At 33.1% G+C, this 16720-nt stretch overlaps 1 protein-coding gene across 1 annotated transcript in view; it reads right to left on the bottom strand.

Moving 5' to 3' along the window:
- LOC125066862 (Down syndrome cell adhesion molecule-like protein Dscam2) overlaps positions 1 to 16720 on the bottom strand; it is a 196075-nt gene that overhangs the window by 59920 nt on the left and 119435 nt on the right. Inside the window, 3 exon segments of the mRNA XM_047675163.1 lie at positions 1901 to 2021; positions 2937 to 3086; positions 4533 to 4691. Coding sequence (XP_047531119.1) covers positions 1901 to 2021; positions 2937 to 3086; positions 4533 to 4691 — 430 coding nt within the window.

Here is a 16720-nt window from a genome sequence, read left to right as displayed (position 1 = left end):
ATTCTATAAAATTATTTATGAATTATATATAATGTGAAACATATTTAAACTTTATTATAAAATAAAAAGCATAACAGTACGCTTAATCCTAATCCTATATTTATATATAAATATACGAGTATAGTACAATTTTTGAAGTCTTTTTATAAGTTCAAGTACACTTAAGTGCCGCTCATTCAAAGCGAATAAGTTTAAGTTATAAAACATGATCTTCTAAGAGATTGCAAACTTGGAAGAGGCGATAGCAATACCAGTAGAATTCAATTATTATTTAACAACAAGAAAATTGCAACCTTTACTTTATCCAATATACAAGTTCATATGTTTGGAATATTGTTTCAATAAAAGCTCAAAGCGCTTTGTCGATAGGGCTTTGTATTGAAACCTTTTAAATATTGGAATGAACTTATTAGTTTTTCTGCAACAAACGGCACTTGAGTTTACATAACAGTCTTTGGAAATAAGTTAATACTTTTCTTGAGAATCGATTTTTTAGACACTTATTGGTGAGGCTTTTTTTATGATATCGGTAGGCGGACGAGCAAATGGGCCACCCGATGGTGAGTGATCACCACCGCCCATAGACAATGGCGTTTTAAGAAATATTAACCATTCCTTACATCACCAATGTGCCACCAACCTTGGGAACTAAGATGTTACGTCCCTTGTGCCTGTAGTTACATTGGCTCACTCACCCTTCAAACCGGATCACAACAATACTGAGTACTGCTGTTTGGCGGTAAAATATCTGATGAGTTGGTACCTACTCAGACGGGCTTGCACAAAGCCCTACCACCAAGTAGCTACTGCGTGCGTTCCATCTGAATAGTTACCTATTAACCTATAATGTACCAAATACTCAGTGTTTTTGCGTTTCTATTTGACGTGTGAGTAATTCAGTGTAACTACAGGTATAGGGGGCTTAGCATCTTATACATCCTATGTCTATATTCAGTGGTCACCACTTACCAGTAGGTGGCATATTTGCCCGACCGCCAACCTATATTACAATTTAAAAAAAAACATTTCAACTAACGGACGTGGTATCTGAAGGTAATACCCACTTAAATTAGATTTATTTTTAGTAATAACGAACATGTATAGTTTGTATTAAGAATACCTAATTCATTAATCACAATCAATTATAATATCCACTATCATTTTTCCACGAGAACAACAGGTCTTATTTATAAAAATATAAGAGTGGTGACCTCAACCTGTTACTTACATAGTAACAATTTTACGTTGCCATTAATACTTACTGCTTAGTATTAAGAAAGGACCAGAGAATGCTACCAAGTTTGATAAAAATATATATTAAGATAAAAAGGGATATTCAATGTCTTTGACAGTTGTTGGTGAAAAGGATTAGTCGACTTTTCTCTTAAAGAGAGAAATTATTATCTATCCGGAGTCCGCCTTTGCGACATTATCCCTGTAAGAGAAATATTGCAAGGATTTCTTATATTTAATATCAATTACGTACTATTTTTATAAAATGTATTTTTAATGTTAAGTAAACCTTTTTTCGAGGCACCTTTTCTAAAAATACTTTACAAAATAAGGATGTCATATTATATTCGACGCGCTTGGTCTATTTTGAGTGAACAATTACTTATCTATTGTGTCTAGTATACTGTTCTTCGAAGTGTACTGGTCCTCGGGTCTATATATATATATATATATATGTGTATTTTTACGCTATTTACCAAACATACCAACTTCGGACAATTTTGTACTATTAAAATCTTCTATAAAAAAAAACTTCAATTTTTTTTTAATAAGTATTATTAATAAAGTTAAATAATGTATTAACTATATTTATTCAGTTTATAGCTTGAATTACAATTGCTGTAAAAAAAAACTATAATATATAGTATCGTATAATGTTTAAACTCACGTAATCGTTGGCAACGGGTTGGCGTGCACTAGACAGGGTAAGACGGCGTCCCCGCCGCGCCTCGCGCTCGCTTCCCACGTGCCCGGCGAGACTGCTCGAGGAGCCGATGTTGTGCTCATTGCTGTTGACAACGAAAACGTCTTAAATTTATATAAAAAACAATCAATTTGTTGTTGTTGCTTTGTAACAAGTGTTATTCAAAGTGTATTAAACAAAAAAAATATTAACATAATGTAGGTTATTAAGCTTAAAAAGAATTATTGTTATTTAATAAATTTTAATATTTACAATATCTGATCAGTTGTTTTTTAATGCCTGGTTAGTATTTATTAGAAATGATTTGTTCTGCTCAAGTATGGTAGAATTGTATATGAAGTTTCATTCAAAATTGTTCCGGTAGACATGTTTTATAAGTTTAGAATTCACACGTATTTGACATGTAAAAATGAGTTAACACGTTACTTATATACGTTGCGAATGATTCAACAAAGTTGGCAACCAGGCATTACGATCTGTTTGTATCCATTAAATATATTTGCCTTGTATTGAAATCAAAGCATTTTAAAGTATCGATAAAACTTTACTAATTTTTAATTTACGAAAAGCAAAATGAACTGATGGCCCAGTGGATAGAACCTGCATGTGTAGAATTGTATTCTATGTCATTAAGCGCAATTTCATTCTCATCATGAGATCTCCGAAATTATATGTCCAAGCATCTTCAACTCGTTCCATGAAATAGGCGCTCGCTGAAAAGGATTTTTGGAAATTTCAACATTAAGGGGATATATATTAGGGGTAACTTTGTATGATTATTAGGTACTCGTACAAAGTCGGGACAGACAGCTAGTTAGGTATATTTACCGATCTGTATTAGAACAGTGTGGTGGAATAAACTCGAAGCCTTCCTCTTCTCTCCAAAGGAGAGCTCAGCAGATGGAAGTACGCAGACTGTTACCTTACTTTTTCTTTAAAATAGGCAGATGGTAGACCTTATAAAGAAAAACTGTCTTGTATAAAAAAAAGTAGTACTTACGAGCGACATCTATGCTAATTGGTGTACTCCTGCGCCGTTCGCCAGTTAGTGAATCAAGCACTGAGCAAGAATACTGCGCCCGAGCGTCGTCCACGCGCGTAGACCTTACAATAAGCTTCCATCCCTCATCCACCAGTAACGTGGGGCCCGCTAAAATGTAAGAATAGTTACATATGTTAACAATAACATTTTACTTCCAGGCAGTTGAACTAGTCAAACCAACCAACTGTTGCAATTGGCTTTGTTTCAGCCACTAATAAGATGTTCTACGATTCTGCTGTCATGAAAATCTTGATTCACAACTCACGACCTTAAACGTGTCTGAATATGCACCTGAACAGCGTAGTCCATACGCTGACATTTTTAATGTTATAGCTGATGCAGACACATATAAAAGCATGGATCACTCATTTTGGACCACCTGATGATAAGTGGTCACCAACGCCTATAGACAATGGCGCTGTAAGAAATATTAACGATTCTTTACACCGCCAATGTGCCACCAACCTTGAGAACTAAGATGTTATGTACCTTGGGCCTGTAGGTACACTGGTTCACATACCCTTCAACCGAAACGCAACACTATTATATACTACTGGGTACTGCTATTTGGCGGTAGAATATCTGATGAATGGTGGTACGTACCCAGACAAGTTTGCTCAAAGCCCTACCACCAAGTAAAATCATATAGATAAAGTACACATTTAAGCCGGCATCAGATGTAAGTATACAATATATAAAATACGGTTCATCATGAAAGAAGAAAGAAGCGAACGAGGTAACCACCGTTTCGGTTTATTTTCAAAATTGAATTAAGCAGTCCTGGGGGAAATTTGTTTGAATTAGGAAGAAAATTTAATCAAATAAAGGTAATTCGTACTGGAAGTCAGGTTTGCGTTATGCTGGAATTTTGCCAAATTTAGTTTCCGTTGGAACTAAAAATAGTTTAAATACTATGTGGTTCGTCCATGAAACTTTAACACAGCTTTTTAGTAAAATACCAGCAATATAGATATAGTGAATAGTGAAATAAAGCTTATTATCTCCTATATATAACTTATCCACTCCTTTCAAGATTTATTTTACTGGCCATTATAAATGCTTCTACTTAGCATACGATAATCTTAAAAATTATACGTTATTAACAACTCCATTTATTCTATGACCAAATCGTCAATATCGCGTTATTTTTGTAGCTATGGAGACTACAGGAGGTCTTAGGTTCTGTTCCAGGTCGTGTCATGAAAGCGGTATGGGACTTTTGTGTAGCGATAATATCGGTAGCAGTTGGGGCGAAGAAAGTGGGAGTGTTGCCACTTCTGTGTCTCTAAAAGCATGAAAAGCCTTAAACCCTGTGCTTTTGCGTTCTTTTCAAGTTTAGCATCTCATCTGACTATGGGTGCACTTGCGTTTGAGCACACGCTTGTGCAATATATGATTATTGGTCGTCGTGACAGAAATGATTTAAAGAGATATCAACATATTATAATCTTTAATAAATCAAAACCAAAATTGCCTTCTATCTCTCAAGTCTTATTAAACAAAATTTTGATAATATTCACTGTGTAAATAGATTATAATTAATATATTACTTACAAAAATGATCGCCGGCGGATAGTACAGCGTCGTCTCTATACCAGGCGGCGACTGACGCGTGTTCCCGGACCGCGGCCGGCGTCGTACACGTCAGTAACGCTGGTCCCCCGACCTCCGCTGGTGTCGAGGTAACGTGGACTTGCCATTCTTGCCAAACCACTACAGTGACAAAAAATAAATTCTTTTAGTTTTAGCTTATAATTTACCATTTACAAATTTATACATAACTAGAGATATTGTATAAATGATTACTTTACATTCAAACACTATGTTATAATTTACTTGATTTGTGGATTCGAATCGTACCAAACTCTGTGCTAGTATTATATATATTGTATAGCATGATAATATTTTTAGATAATGAGAATATCCCAAAATGAGCTAGTGGTCAGAACGCGTGCATCTTAACCGATGATGTCAGGTTCAAACCCAAGTAAGCATCACTGAATATAACTGCATTTGTCTAATTCTGCGACATTTGTATCCGCATTGGAGCAGTATGGTGGCATTAGTTCCAGACCCAAAAGGAGAGGAGACCTTAGCCCAGCATTGTCGCATTTACAGTCTGTTACTTATTACTTCTTTGGAAAACCGGCTTTCATGGTATGGGCATGTTATGCGGAGGAATGAGGACCATGTTGTGAGGAAGTTCTTGAGCATGGATGTGGATGGATATATAAGTTGGGGACGATCAAAGTGTTGTGTGAAAGACGTTATGGTTAGAAAGAATATTAATTGTAAAATGTCGTCCGACAGAGAATAACACATGCTGCGCCGACACCAAGTAATAATTGGGATAAGGGCAGGAGAATGATAATGATACTTATTACTTCTTTACGAATATCTTATTTTCAAAACTCTTTCTCGTCCAGATTACATTCCAATGGTGAATATTAAAGGGCTCCGCTGTTTTTTTTTTTTATTCAAAACTCATTTTGTCGGCCTTTTTGTAACTTACGTATTTTTATGAGTTTTACTCTTATTAAATATGTACAGGAATTAAGTTATGGGAACAGAGCACCTACTGAATAGCTGCTTATCTGATGTCCCCATCGAGTGGCATGCAAATTGCCTCAGAAGTTAATAATCTAGACAATTTAGATCCGCCATTTCTGAAGCCCCCATTGTTTTAAGGTCAAAACATTAGAAGATATTTTTTTCGATAACGATTTCCGTACTGACATTAGATAATATTCTAGCATGATAAATTCATATTCTGTAATTATTAGCTTTTAAATGGAATTCCACAATTTGTAAAAAGTTAAGCTGTTTTTTGACAAACTTAAGTGCTAAGTCAGAGAGGGAGAATTTATTGATAATTGTGTCAATTAAATTAAATTAAATTGGTCAGTTTATAATATTAAATATTAAATATAAGTTACTCACTTAATTTATTCTACCGGTTATTATTATTATCAAAGCTTTGTTGCTTTTTCCGTGAAGAGAAACTGATGCAGTGGTTCAAATAATGTATGCAAAGTCGAAAATTAAATTCATAAATTTTTGATTTTGAATACATTAATCGATACACCTGAAATTTAAATATCATATTCCACATACATAATAAATTACATATTCATTGGAAATTCAACATTCTAAACTCTAATCCAAGGAATCTTTCAAAGGTATTAAGTCTAGATATTTCGTAATACATAACAACGCGAAACCCCAAACTAGAGCTCTTATTATCAACGCAAATAGTTGTATATTTTGTTGAAGGCCACATACATACATCCGACCACATACACTAAAGCGAGACCCAGCTGAAGACATGCTCAAAGGATTATTAAAATGATATCAAAACATTCTCTGAAAGAGAATCAAGTAGTCAAATTATTCTTGTGAGATTTTGTTGTTTGTGAATGATTGTAAAAATGATGATAATAATAATAATTATTATTTGTGCTGGTTTTATAGCCTTGGATTGTAATGGAATTCTGTAATAATGTCGACTTAAATGTGTCTATTTGAATAAAGAATATTTTTATATGATAATAAATAAATAAATAAATAATAAATATTGGACAACATCACATACATTACTCTGATCCCAATGTAAGTTGCTAAAGCACTTGTGTTATGGAAATCAGAAGTAACGACGGTACCACAGACACCCAGACCCAAGACAACATAGAAAACTAATGAACTTTTTTCTACATCGACTCGGCCGGGAATCGAACCCGGGACCTCAGAGTGGCGTACCCATGAAAACCGGTGTACACACTACTCGTCCACGGAGGTCGTCAGATAATATGTTCCTACTTTTTTTAAATTCTGTTTTACAATCAAAACTCATATAAATGTTGTTGTATAGGTATTTAGGTTGTAGAGTTATTAAGCATTTGCAGTGGCAGCGAAGTAAAATGTGTTCTAATATAATATTAACCATTAAACTTTTAGCTACGTATATTATTTTCTTATGTAACGTCCTAGACGAATAGATAGACCTGGTCTTAAGCGTCATTGATTAAATTACGTGATGATAATTTCGTACTAATCGATTTAGGCTACGGCGATCAAACTCAAGGGAGACCAGCCAAATACATAGGACATGTTATAGCACATAAACGTATGCGTAAACAAGGGTGCAACCCTACTCTCATAATCTAAAGGGATGGTAAATCCGACAATATCGGAAAGAGTTTCGGCGCAAGACCAACGGCTTTAAGAGCTTTCCAAGGCAAGGCAGTGCACACACTTCCAATCTCTGGGCTTTAACTGAGAATTTTTCGATAGAAAAACCCAATAACTCTTAATCTGCTCTAGCTGGGGATTGAACCAAACACCATGGGATTTGAGGGAAAATTCTAGACATTAGAAGCTTCATTCCGGACTGGTACATGATACTATAGCTTTACATTTAATCCATTTTTTCCATTTAATTATGTTTGAGTGATTCAAATTCTCGAAAGAATCTTTCTAAGAACTATCTGCAATTATCTCTCTTGGGGATGTTGTCGACACGGACAAAAGTCTGAATATATTTTTTTTTATTACCAGTTATCGCCCGTGACTTCGCTAACAGACATATAGTTACTTTACATTTATACTATTATACTAAAAGTGAAGGTGAATTAATTAATTTAAATCTAACTATAATATAAATTTTTAAGTAAACTTATTTTCTGTTCTCAGTATTTTCTGTAAAATTTGTTATATATACGATCAACTACTTCTATAAGATCTGTCGCCTAGCTAATTATGCCATTCATAGGGACAAATAGTTTATAGCACACTCAAGGCAATTAAATAAACATTTTCTTTTTTTATGGTAATTATATAAAGAACAATTAGGAACGAACGTTTTACAATATTTAATTTAATCACATGGTGAAAACCTCAAGGATTGCGTGTTGCAAGAACCATACAGCAAAGTAATTTTTCATCAGACGAAACGGAAACGTCCGTCCGTTCTTCACGTTCACGATACAGTTACGACAAATCAATCTTTAAATGTTTTAAAAAAATATTTAATACAAAAAGGAATTCAGTCGAATATCTTAAAGAAAGCAGCGAAATTTTTCTCACAAAGAATATTAATTGTATACAAGGAAAAGGAGCTGAGACAAAGAAAGACACAGTAATAAGTAATGCACAACAATCTTTTCGACTTAACTGGAACAGATAATTACAATACGTATTAAAACATCTTCGATAAAGAAAATAGTGGGCTTTACAGATATAATTATCCCATCAAAAACATAAATGTAAAAATGAGAGCCAAGTTAAATATTATGATATATACCTTGGTTGTTGACTTCAACGACAAAAGAAGTGAGATCTAAATTTTGTCTGCTTTGATACAACCCACTCAACAGTTTTACCGCCCAAACAGTAATACTTTGTGTGTAACGTTTGACTTCACAAAAAGGAGGACGGTATCAAGTTGGTTATATTATTTATGTTGGTTTCCTCAGATTTCCCACATTTAAGAGCCAATATAATTTGAATACTAACCCTAAGGGTAAAAGAATACGGGATGAATATTGTTACGGGTTCAATTTGAGTCTTTTAATTTTGATATATATATTTTACTATCTTATTCTGTCTAGCCTTGTGTCTTATAGCCTTATAAGATTGTACAGCTCTCGAGGTTTTTGGTATACCACGAGTATAAAAAAAAAGATGAGGTTTGCGTTTTTAAGAAATTGTCAGTAACAACCAGGAATTACAAAAGTTATATTCTATAATGTATCTGATACCTTTTGTCATACAATTAGTCTCTTTTTCACAATAGCAGACGTTAAAAAAATGTTCAGTAAAACATTATCATTTACTTGCCTCTAGTTTCTCTTAAGATAAGTAAGCCAGTGTAATTAAGGTATAAGAAATATAACATCTTCGTTCGTGTTGGAGGCGCGTTGATGACAGAAAAAAATTAAGCCTAAATGTATCCTTAAGCCATATAATGCATACGAATAAATTAATAATAGAACTACAAGGAATCGAGTATGTCCTAATTTACACACTCGATAAGTTACATATTACGTTAAACATATCATGTCTAATGAACGAGACGAGACTAGATGTGAAACTATTAAGTCGAATTCAATTTAAATATTCTATTCTCTCATTACGCAAAACAGACAAAAAAATGACTTCAATATAGGTAAATATCGTTATAAATATATAAATAAAAAAAAAAATTGAATTCGGTACACCTGAATAACTTCGCAACGGTAATACAGGATGTATTCCGATGCACGGTATTCGTTTGCGTAATAAGATTCCACAGTTATTTTTATATTGGCTTTAATATAAGGCTCATGTAAAAAAAAATATTGATAAACATTACTCAATACAAGATTATGGAAATGATAAACAAGCATGGATGTAATATTTGTTGATTTCTATGTAGGATTTAAGTTCAATTGAGCGAGACCGAGAGGTGCAAAAAAACGTTCTATGACTTAAACTTATTAAAAAAAGAAGTACAGGAAATTACATTTATCCCATCAACTAATTAACCTAGCGTCTCCTGCTCGAAGCGTCAGCCTCGAGTGAGGTGTTACGTGGATTCTTAATGTGGTATATCGATGGGAAAAATATTGCGAAAAGCATAGATCGCTGAGTAGTAAATTTAATTGTATTTGATTGGCATACTCTGTAAATTGGTGAAAGAATACTTAATTTTTTGACAGTTCTCCTTGGTAGGAGTTCCAAGCCGTTGGTAATTTTACATCTAATTTAACATTGTAACATGTTCAAAAGTACTGTTAAGAGCCTACTTGAATATATTTTTTTTTTAATTTGGAGCATAAGTAAATCGGCTTTGAATTTAAATTCTTAAAAAACACCGATAAAATTCCGGAGTCTTGGAACAATTATGTACTATTAAATATTTTGATTCAGATGTCTGGGCCATGACATAAAAAAAAAAACAATTTTCTGAGTTAAATTGCACGATACATAGTCAATGTTTGTCTGTAATAAGATTATGTTACGCTCCGACAAACAGCCCCGAGCTGAAATCAACTTTTACAGCGAATATCATTTATGTTAATTTAGGGCCTCTCTGGTGTATAATTTTAGTTTCATCATTATTCGTAATTAGTGAAATGATTTCATAATTCAAGATAATACGGGTTTTAATTTTTATAGAAACAATAATTTATCCTATCTTATATATTTTGACTATATTATACTTAACCATTTTAAGTAATAGTTAGGCCATAAGGTCCATCCTATGGTAAGTGGCCATCGCCCATAGACATCGCCAAAGAGCCACTTATTACATTGGCTCACTTAAAAATAATTAATATTATGCCTTCTAAGTTTAAATTGCACTTTGTCAAAGTTTGTCAAATTTGTTGAGATTATAAATAAGTGCTATGTTATATAACATAATCTTGCAATACAAACATTCAATAATTAAAAAAAAAAATACTTAAGCCATTGTTTTCAAATAAATTACATTAAAGACTCTATTAAATTATTGTCAGAAAAGCTAATAATCTATATAGAATCTAGATCGGATATCAGTTAGGAGTCCCTGATAGCTAAGACTTCTAGATATGCAGCCCTAGAAGCACGAGCAGTGAAGCAGACATAAACAAATATACATATATTCTGACTTAGAGGTTAGATTTAGTTCGTACATTTGAAAACTTTATGATTGGCTGTTTTTTTTCTATATTAATAATCCACAAATTTAAATAATTCTATAAACATTACATACATACGTGGACGTGTATAAGCCATTGCGAGATATTATTAAAATATGGTTAATGTTATTATCAAAACTATAAAATACCACGACTTGACAAGTTTTGAGACGTAATTAATTATTCCAAAATCTCTAATTATCAAAGCTCTAGTTTCTCGTTAAGTAACTTCGCCCAAACGAACCTTTGAAGGGTAATGTCAATATCGTTCATTTTCTTTAACTCCATTAAGTTTTCAGCACCATTCAATGAAGGATTTAAAACGAATTAATTCGAACTAATTAATTTTTTTTGCATAATATAGTAACAAAGTCATTTTATTTTGGAGGCCGATGGTAGCTGCTGTTTACTAGTGAGGTAGAAGGACTAATACGAGACCCAAACGAATGCTTTGGTCTGATTAAATTCGCGCTGTTTAACCTAGGTACCTACCCAGGCGGGCTTGCACAAAACCCTACCACCGAGAAGAGTTTGTTTGAATATATTATATATTTCTTTTATTTTGATTTTCATAAAAAAAAAATCTTAAATAAAATCGTTATCTTAATATCCATTAATTTTTCAATCAATTTAAATCTCATTTTAAAATCAAACTGACACGTAAGACTTATTTCTCGATAAAAGTGATGCACTTCGACTGATAGTATTTATTTTTATTTAATGAACATACTTACCTATTTTTCTGTCGCTTGATATTTAATTTAATACTATAACATTACAATATAAAATTGCTTTTAGTAACCTATTTGAATAAAGAATATTATGATTTTGATTTCATTTAAAAATACGATAAAATGTTTTATACGATTCCAAATTCTGTTGTAATCGGCCAAACAGTGTCGAGATTTTTTAATCTAAAACAGACATGACAGAATCCATTTTTAAACAGAATACAGTCATAATGAGTTCCTGAACATGACAGTCGCGCCAGGTAGAAGGTGGAATTTCAAAAATACACACGTGTTTTTAGCACGATGCAAAGCACTAGAACAAAGTGCAACGAAAATATAATATTTTTGCTATAAATAATCTACTGACATACTGACGTTCATATATAATATTCCTCACTAACGACACGACTTTTATGTAAAGAACTAGTTTCTGATTTTGAATATATTTACATCAAACTCACGCGACGCCCGCACCATCTAAAGCCACGCAGAGTTTTTGAAAACATTGATTGCAAGAGCATACAATATTTTTAATACAGTTCATATTGTCTCTTCATGACTAGGAACGGAAATATTTTTCATATAATTTGATGAGATGCCGAGATCGCCAGTGGTTGGAAAATGTAAAGCCTAACCAAAGATTGTGAGTTTAAAAACCGGAGTTGGTCGAATTTTCTAATGCTTTTAATTTATTTTGCAATGCATTTCAAGTACAATGAGGAAAGAAGTCGTGAGAAAAAATACTTTTAACCTTGTCTCTAAGAAAGAGGAAGGCTTAGCCCAGCAGTGTGAAGTTTACAGGTGCTTGAACTTTTACGGCACTAGTCGAACAGTTAGTTAATGGACTCCCGTTAATGTCTCTCGTCTAATATAATCTAATCAATTGTATGTAAAAGCCAAGGTATAGTGACAATAGAATTTGATCAGCGTATTTATTTATTTTTTATGGTATCGGTAGGCGGGCGAGCAAATGGTAAGTAGTCACCGCCCATAGACAATGGCGCTGTAAGAAATATTAACCATTCCTTAAATCGCCAATGCGCCACCAACCATGGAACTAAGATGTTATGTCCCTCGTGCCTTTAGTTACACTGACTCACTACCCTTCGAACCGGAACACAACAATACTGAGTACTGCTGTTTGGCGGTAGAAAATTTGATGAGTGGGTGGTACCTACCCAGACGAGCTTGCACAAAGCTCTACCACCAAATAAATTTCTTTAAATGTATTGGAAATTAAAATTCAAGGTCAACATTCATTGCATCATTTTTGAAACACGATTAGCGACCATCGATTCCGATCTATTTATTATATCTATTTATATATCTTTCTTTCAGTTATCAGTGATGTGATATATGAAAGAAAAAGACAAAAAATGATTTAATAGTCAATAACATTGCTGATTGTTTATAACTTTGTGTTAGTCTAGCCAAAAACAAAGTCAAAGTCAAAGTCAAAAATCTTTATTCAATATAGAAGTGTTTACACTTGCTTATTAATTGTCAAAAATCTACCACCGGTTCGGAATTTAACATTTGGGACCTGAAAAGAACCGGCGAAAGAAACTCAACGGGATAGTTTTTTTTTTGTTTTTCCATTTTGCATGTACAATAATAATTATATTTTAGTTATTTGAAAGAGCCTGGAGGCGATCATTTCATTCCCAAGGTGTGCAGTCAACTAAAAAGTCATTAGTGTTTTAATATCCTTTAGCACACAAACGCTCTTTAACGATTCTTTTGAATGTTATAATTGAATAATTTTGAACGTTTTCTGGGATCCTGTTGTAAAAACGTATACATTTCCCCAAAAAAGAGTTACTAACCCTGAGAAATCGGGAACTTGGAGTAACAATTTTATTTTTGTTCCTAGTGTTAATAGAGTGTACGTTACAATTTCTGGGAAAATCATTTATGTTTTGCGTACAACACATAGCGAATGAAAAGAAACCGGCTTAATTAAATTACTTAATATATTATCTTTACCCAAAACGAAATTTTCGTTTATTGCAACCCCAAAAACCATTCGAAAATGGAAATAGTATTTATAATAGTCTTACCTTCATAAATCTAATTAAGAACTGAAAATGTTTACGATGGTAATGAATGTCATGATATTATTTAAAAAATGTAATTTTGTTACACTAATCGCCAGTAAACGTCTCTTGTGGTAAAGAAATGGCTTTAATTCAAACCACGTTGTCACAAAACGGGTATAAACCTGCATATATACATATATGTAGTAGATTAGATTATGGCACGTGTAGATTTTTTCTCCACGGTTTTCTTCACCGCCAAGCATAAGATGAATCAATATTACACACACAAATTAAACACGAGATAAGTCTATCATTGGACCACGTGTTCCTTTTATCGACAGTCTTAGCTATCGTATACTTTTGTGTTTATACTTGAGTTATAAGTGGATGTAATAGAATTTCGTTATATTTATAGACATCTGTATATTGATATATATATAAAGCACATGCTTTACATATTTTTTGTGCCCGGAAGAGATCACTATATAATTAATTTTAGACCAACCTTTGCATTCATTTATTTCAATATTGTTAGTCCTTAAAATTTCTCTATCTTTTTCTTACTTGTGTGCTTAAGGCCATCAGTCAAAATAAATACACCCGTATAACTTATATCAAAAATAAGTTATGTATTCGAAGCAGACAGAGGATTACTATAATTATTTTATTTTTCGTTCAATAAATACCAGATGTTGCGTGACGGGACGAAGACAATTATATACAAATAATCAGGAGACTTATTGCATTTAAATTTGGTTTTCGTTATAGAGTCAAAAGATATAAAGAAAATGCAGTAGTGTAAAAATCTGTTACGAGTCTTGTATGATATATTTATATGTACACTTTTATATAACATACACTAACAAACAGGGTAAAAATACTACTTTCTCGGGTAAAACTTCGAAGGAGAGGTCGAGCTTTTGTATGTTACTCAGAGATGTAAATTCCTGCGCTCAGTAACTCATCTCAAAGAGATTTAGTTTGCAACGTCTTAGGGGATGAAAATTTCCTTACACATCCCTCGACTAAGCTTTGAATTATTGATGCAAAACAGGCGGACATCTGTTTTAAAACTCGACCGTCAAATATATTTATTAGTTTTGTTGATAGTTTTTTTGATGATGATGACGTCGTGTTGACCGATTTCGGCTGCGGCGGCTTATCCCAAGCGAGACCCGCCATTGACGCAAGACATATTAAAGTGCACAAGTGTGTGCAACAGGTGCTTCTAACTTTCAGACTCCTGGTTGTTACTGAGAATTTTCGCAAAACCTAACAACTTTTTATCAGCCCAACCTGGGTTTTAACCCCGGACGTCGAGATCAGCGACCATACCGAGACAGTCATAAAATAGTAACTATGAACTGAAACATTTTTTTTATCTAAACTTCTTTTTAAACTAATCAGTATTATAGTAACATAAATTATATTATTAAACAAAATACAGACTCGTATCAAATACTTCTAAAATCTGTTTACTTAAACGTCATAGCTATTTTTGTTAAAGTATTACACAAGAATCATAAAACTTTGACATCGTTATAACAAGCGAGGTTAAACTAGACGGCGAAGTATCATAAAAAGTTCCAAAAGCTTTCTTTATAAGTTTTAAATCTGCATTTCTTTGAATTACAAACTTTGTATTATTTTTTCTTATTTATAGTACACTTGTATTTTGTCACCAGACCATTGCTAAGAAGCTAGAATGTATTTAATAAATTTCTTACATTTTTTTTACCGAAACAAGATTAGAACAACGTTAAAACGGCTATTAAAATGGGTAAAGTCTTTAATATATTCTGTTGGATTTATTTTACTAAACTGCTGCGGCTGGCTGATGGTTAAATATGGGGCAAATTTCATCTGATGGACATACACTAACTAAACGAGATTATAGATAAATATTACTGGGAAATATTTCCACCCAAAGCGTCTTAAAATTTTGTACTGCCGATAAAGAAGTCCTAGGCTTTAGTTCCAATTCGGGCTAATAAGATGTATACGAGTATTTCAGTAAATAGTAATACTGTCAGAGACCCAATCTCCCTGTCAGGGACGATAAGTGAGGATTCCACTGATCCTTATCGAAAGTGATTCTTAAAAATACTGTAGTATCAGTTGCATTAAGATCACTGTTGTTTAAAGTTTGCTTAAACTTTTTTCTTCCTTACTTATTTACTTTCCTTATTCGGTAAGGCAAAAAGTACGCATTTTATCTTTTTGGCATTTAGAACTAAATTGTTTTTTTTTCGATATTGTTTGCATCGTCTCCATTATTTTGAGAACACTCTCACATAACATGAGAGTTTTCTTTTCTTATAATCGAGGTAACTCACTTCATTATACATTTGTATAATATTATTTTTATAGTAGTTTTGCTGAGCCGAGATGGCCCAGTGGTTAGAACGCGTGCATCTTAACCGATGATTTCGGGTTCAAACCCAGGCAGACACCACTGAATTTTCATGTGCTTAATTTGTGTTTATAATTTTCATCTCGTGCTCTGCGGTGAAGGAAAACATCGTGAGGAAACCTGCATGTGTCTAATTTCAACGAAATTCTGCCACATGTGTATTCCACCAACTCGCATTGGAACAGCGTGGTGGAATATGCTCCAAACCTTCTCCTCAAAGGGAGAGGAGGCCTTTAGCCCAGCAGTGGGAAAATTTACAGGCTGCTAATGCAAAAAATAGTATTTTAGCTACAATTCGTATCTAAAATATCTTAGCTGGAAAAATTACTTTATATGTTTCTAGAGTAATGTAATTAATTTCATCTAAATCAAATCTAGATGATGCGACTAGTTAGCCTACTAACATTATTAAAATATCATTTCATACTACGAAGTAAATACGATTGATTTAGATAACACAACTAGAATTTTATTTCCATTCCTGAATTAATAAATTAATATAGGTTATATAGGTATATTTCGTACAGACTCAAAGCTTATAAAACACATGCATGTCGATATAACATATGCATAGATGGTAATCTATGATAAAATATGGCGGGATTAGCATTTTCGTACGATATTTGCAACGAAGTAACTTGTATCATGCGAATCACTTCCATAAAAATAATGGATATTATCTTCATAAAATTGAGTTGTTAGTTTTAGTCTGTTAAGGTCGATAACATACAGCGCTTCCGAGCGCTGCGCCCATAGCTTATGAATTTATGATACTTATATCATTTTTGCGTGACCTCCTCGGATATTGGATAGACGTATTATTTTGCCCAGTAAGCCTGTAACAGCTTGTAAATGTGCAACTGGGATAAGGCTACTTTCTACCTCATATAGATGTTCTTTC

The sequence above is a fragment of the Vanessa atalanta genome, chromosome 1 (genome assembly GCF_905147765.1).
Source record: "Vanessa atalanta chromosome 1, ilVanAtal1.2, whole genome shotgun sequence".
Classification (NCBI taxonomy): Eukaryota; Metazoa; Arthropoda; class Insecta; order Lepidoptera; family Nymphalidae; genus Vanessa; species Vanessa atalanta.
The sequence above is the reverse complement of the archived record's forward strand: the minus strand, read 5'-3'. Positions and strand labels throughout refer to the sequence as shown.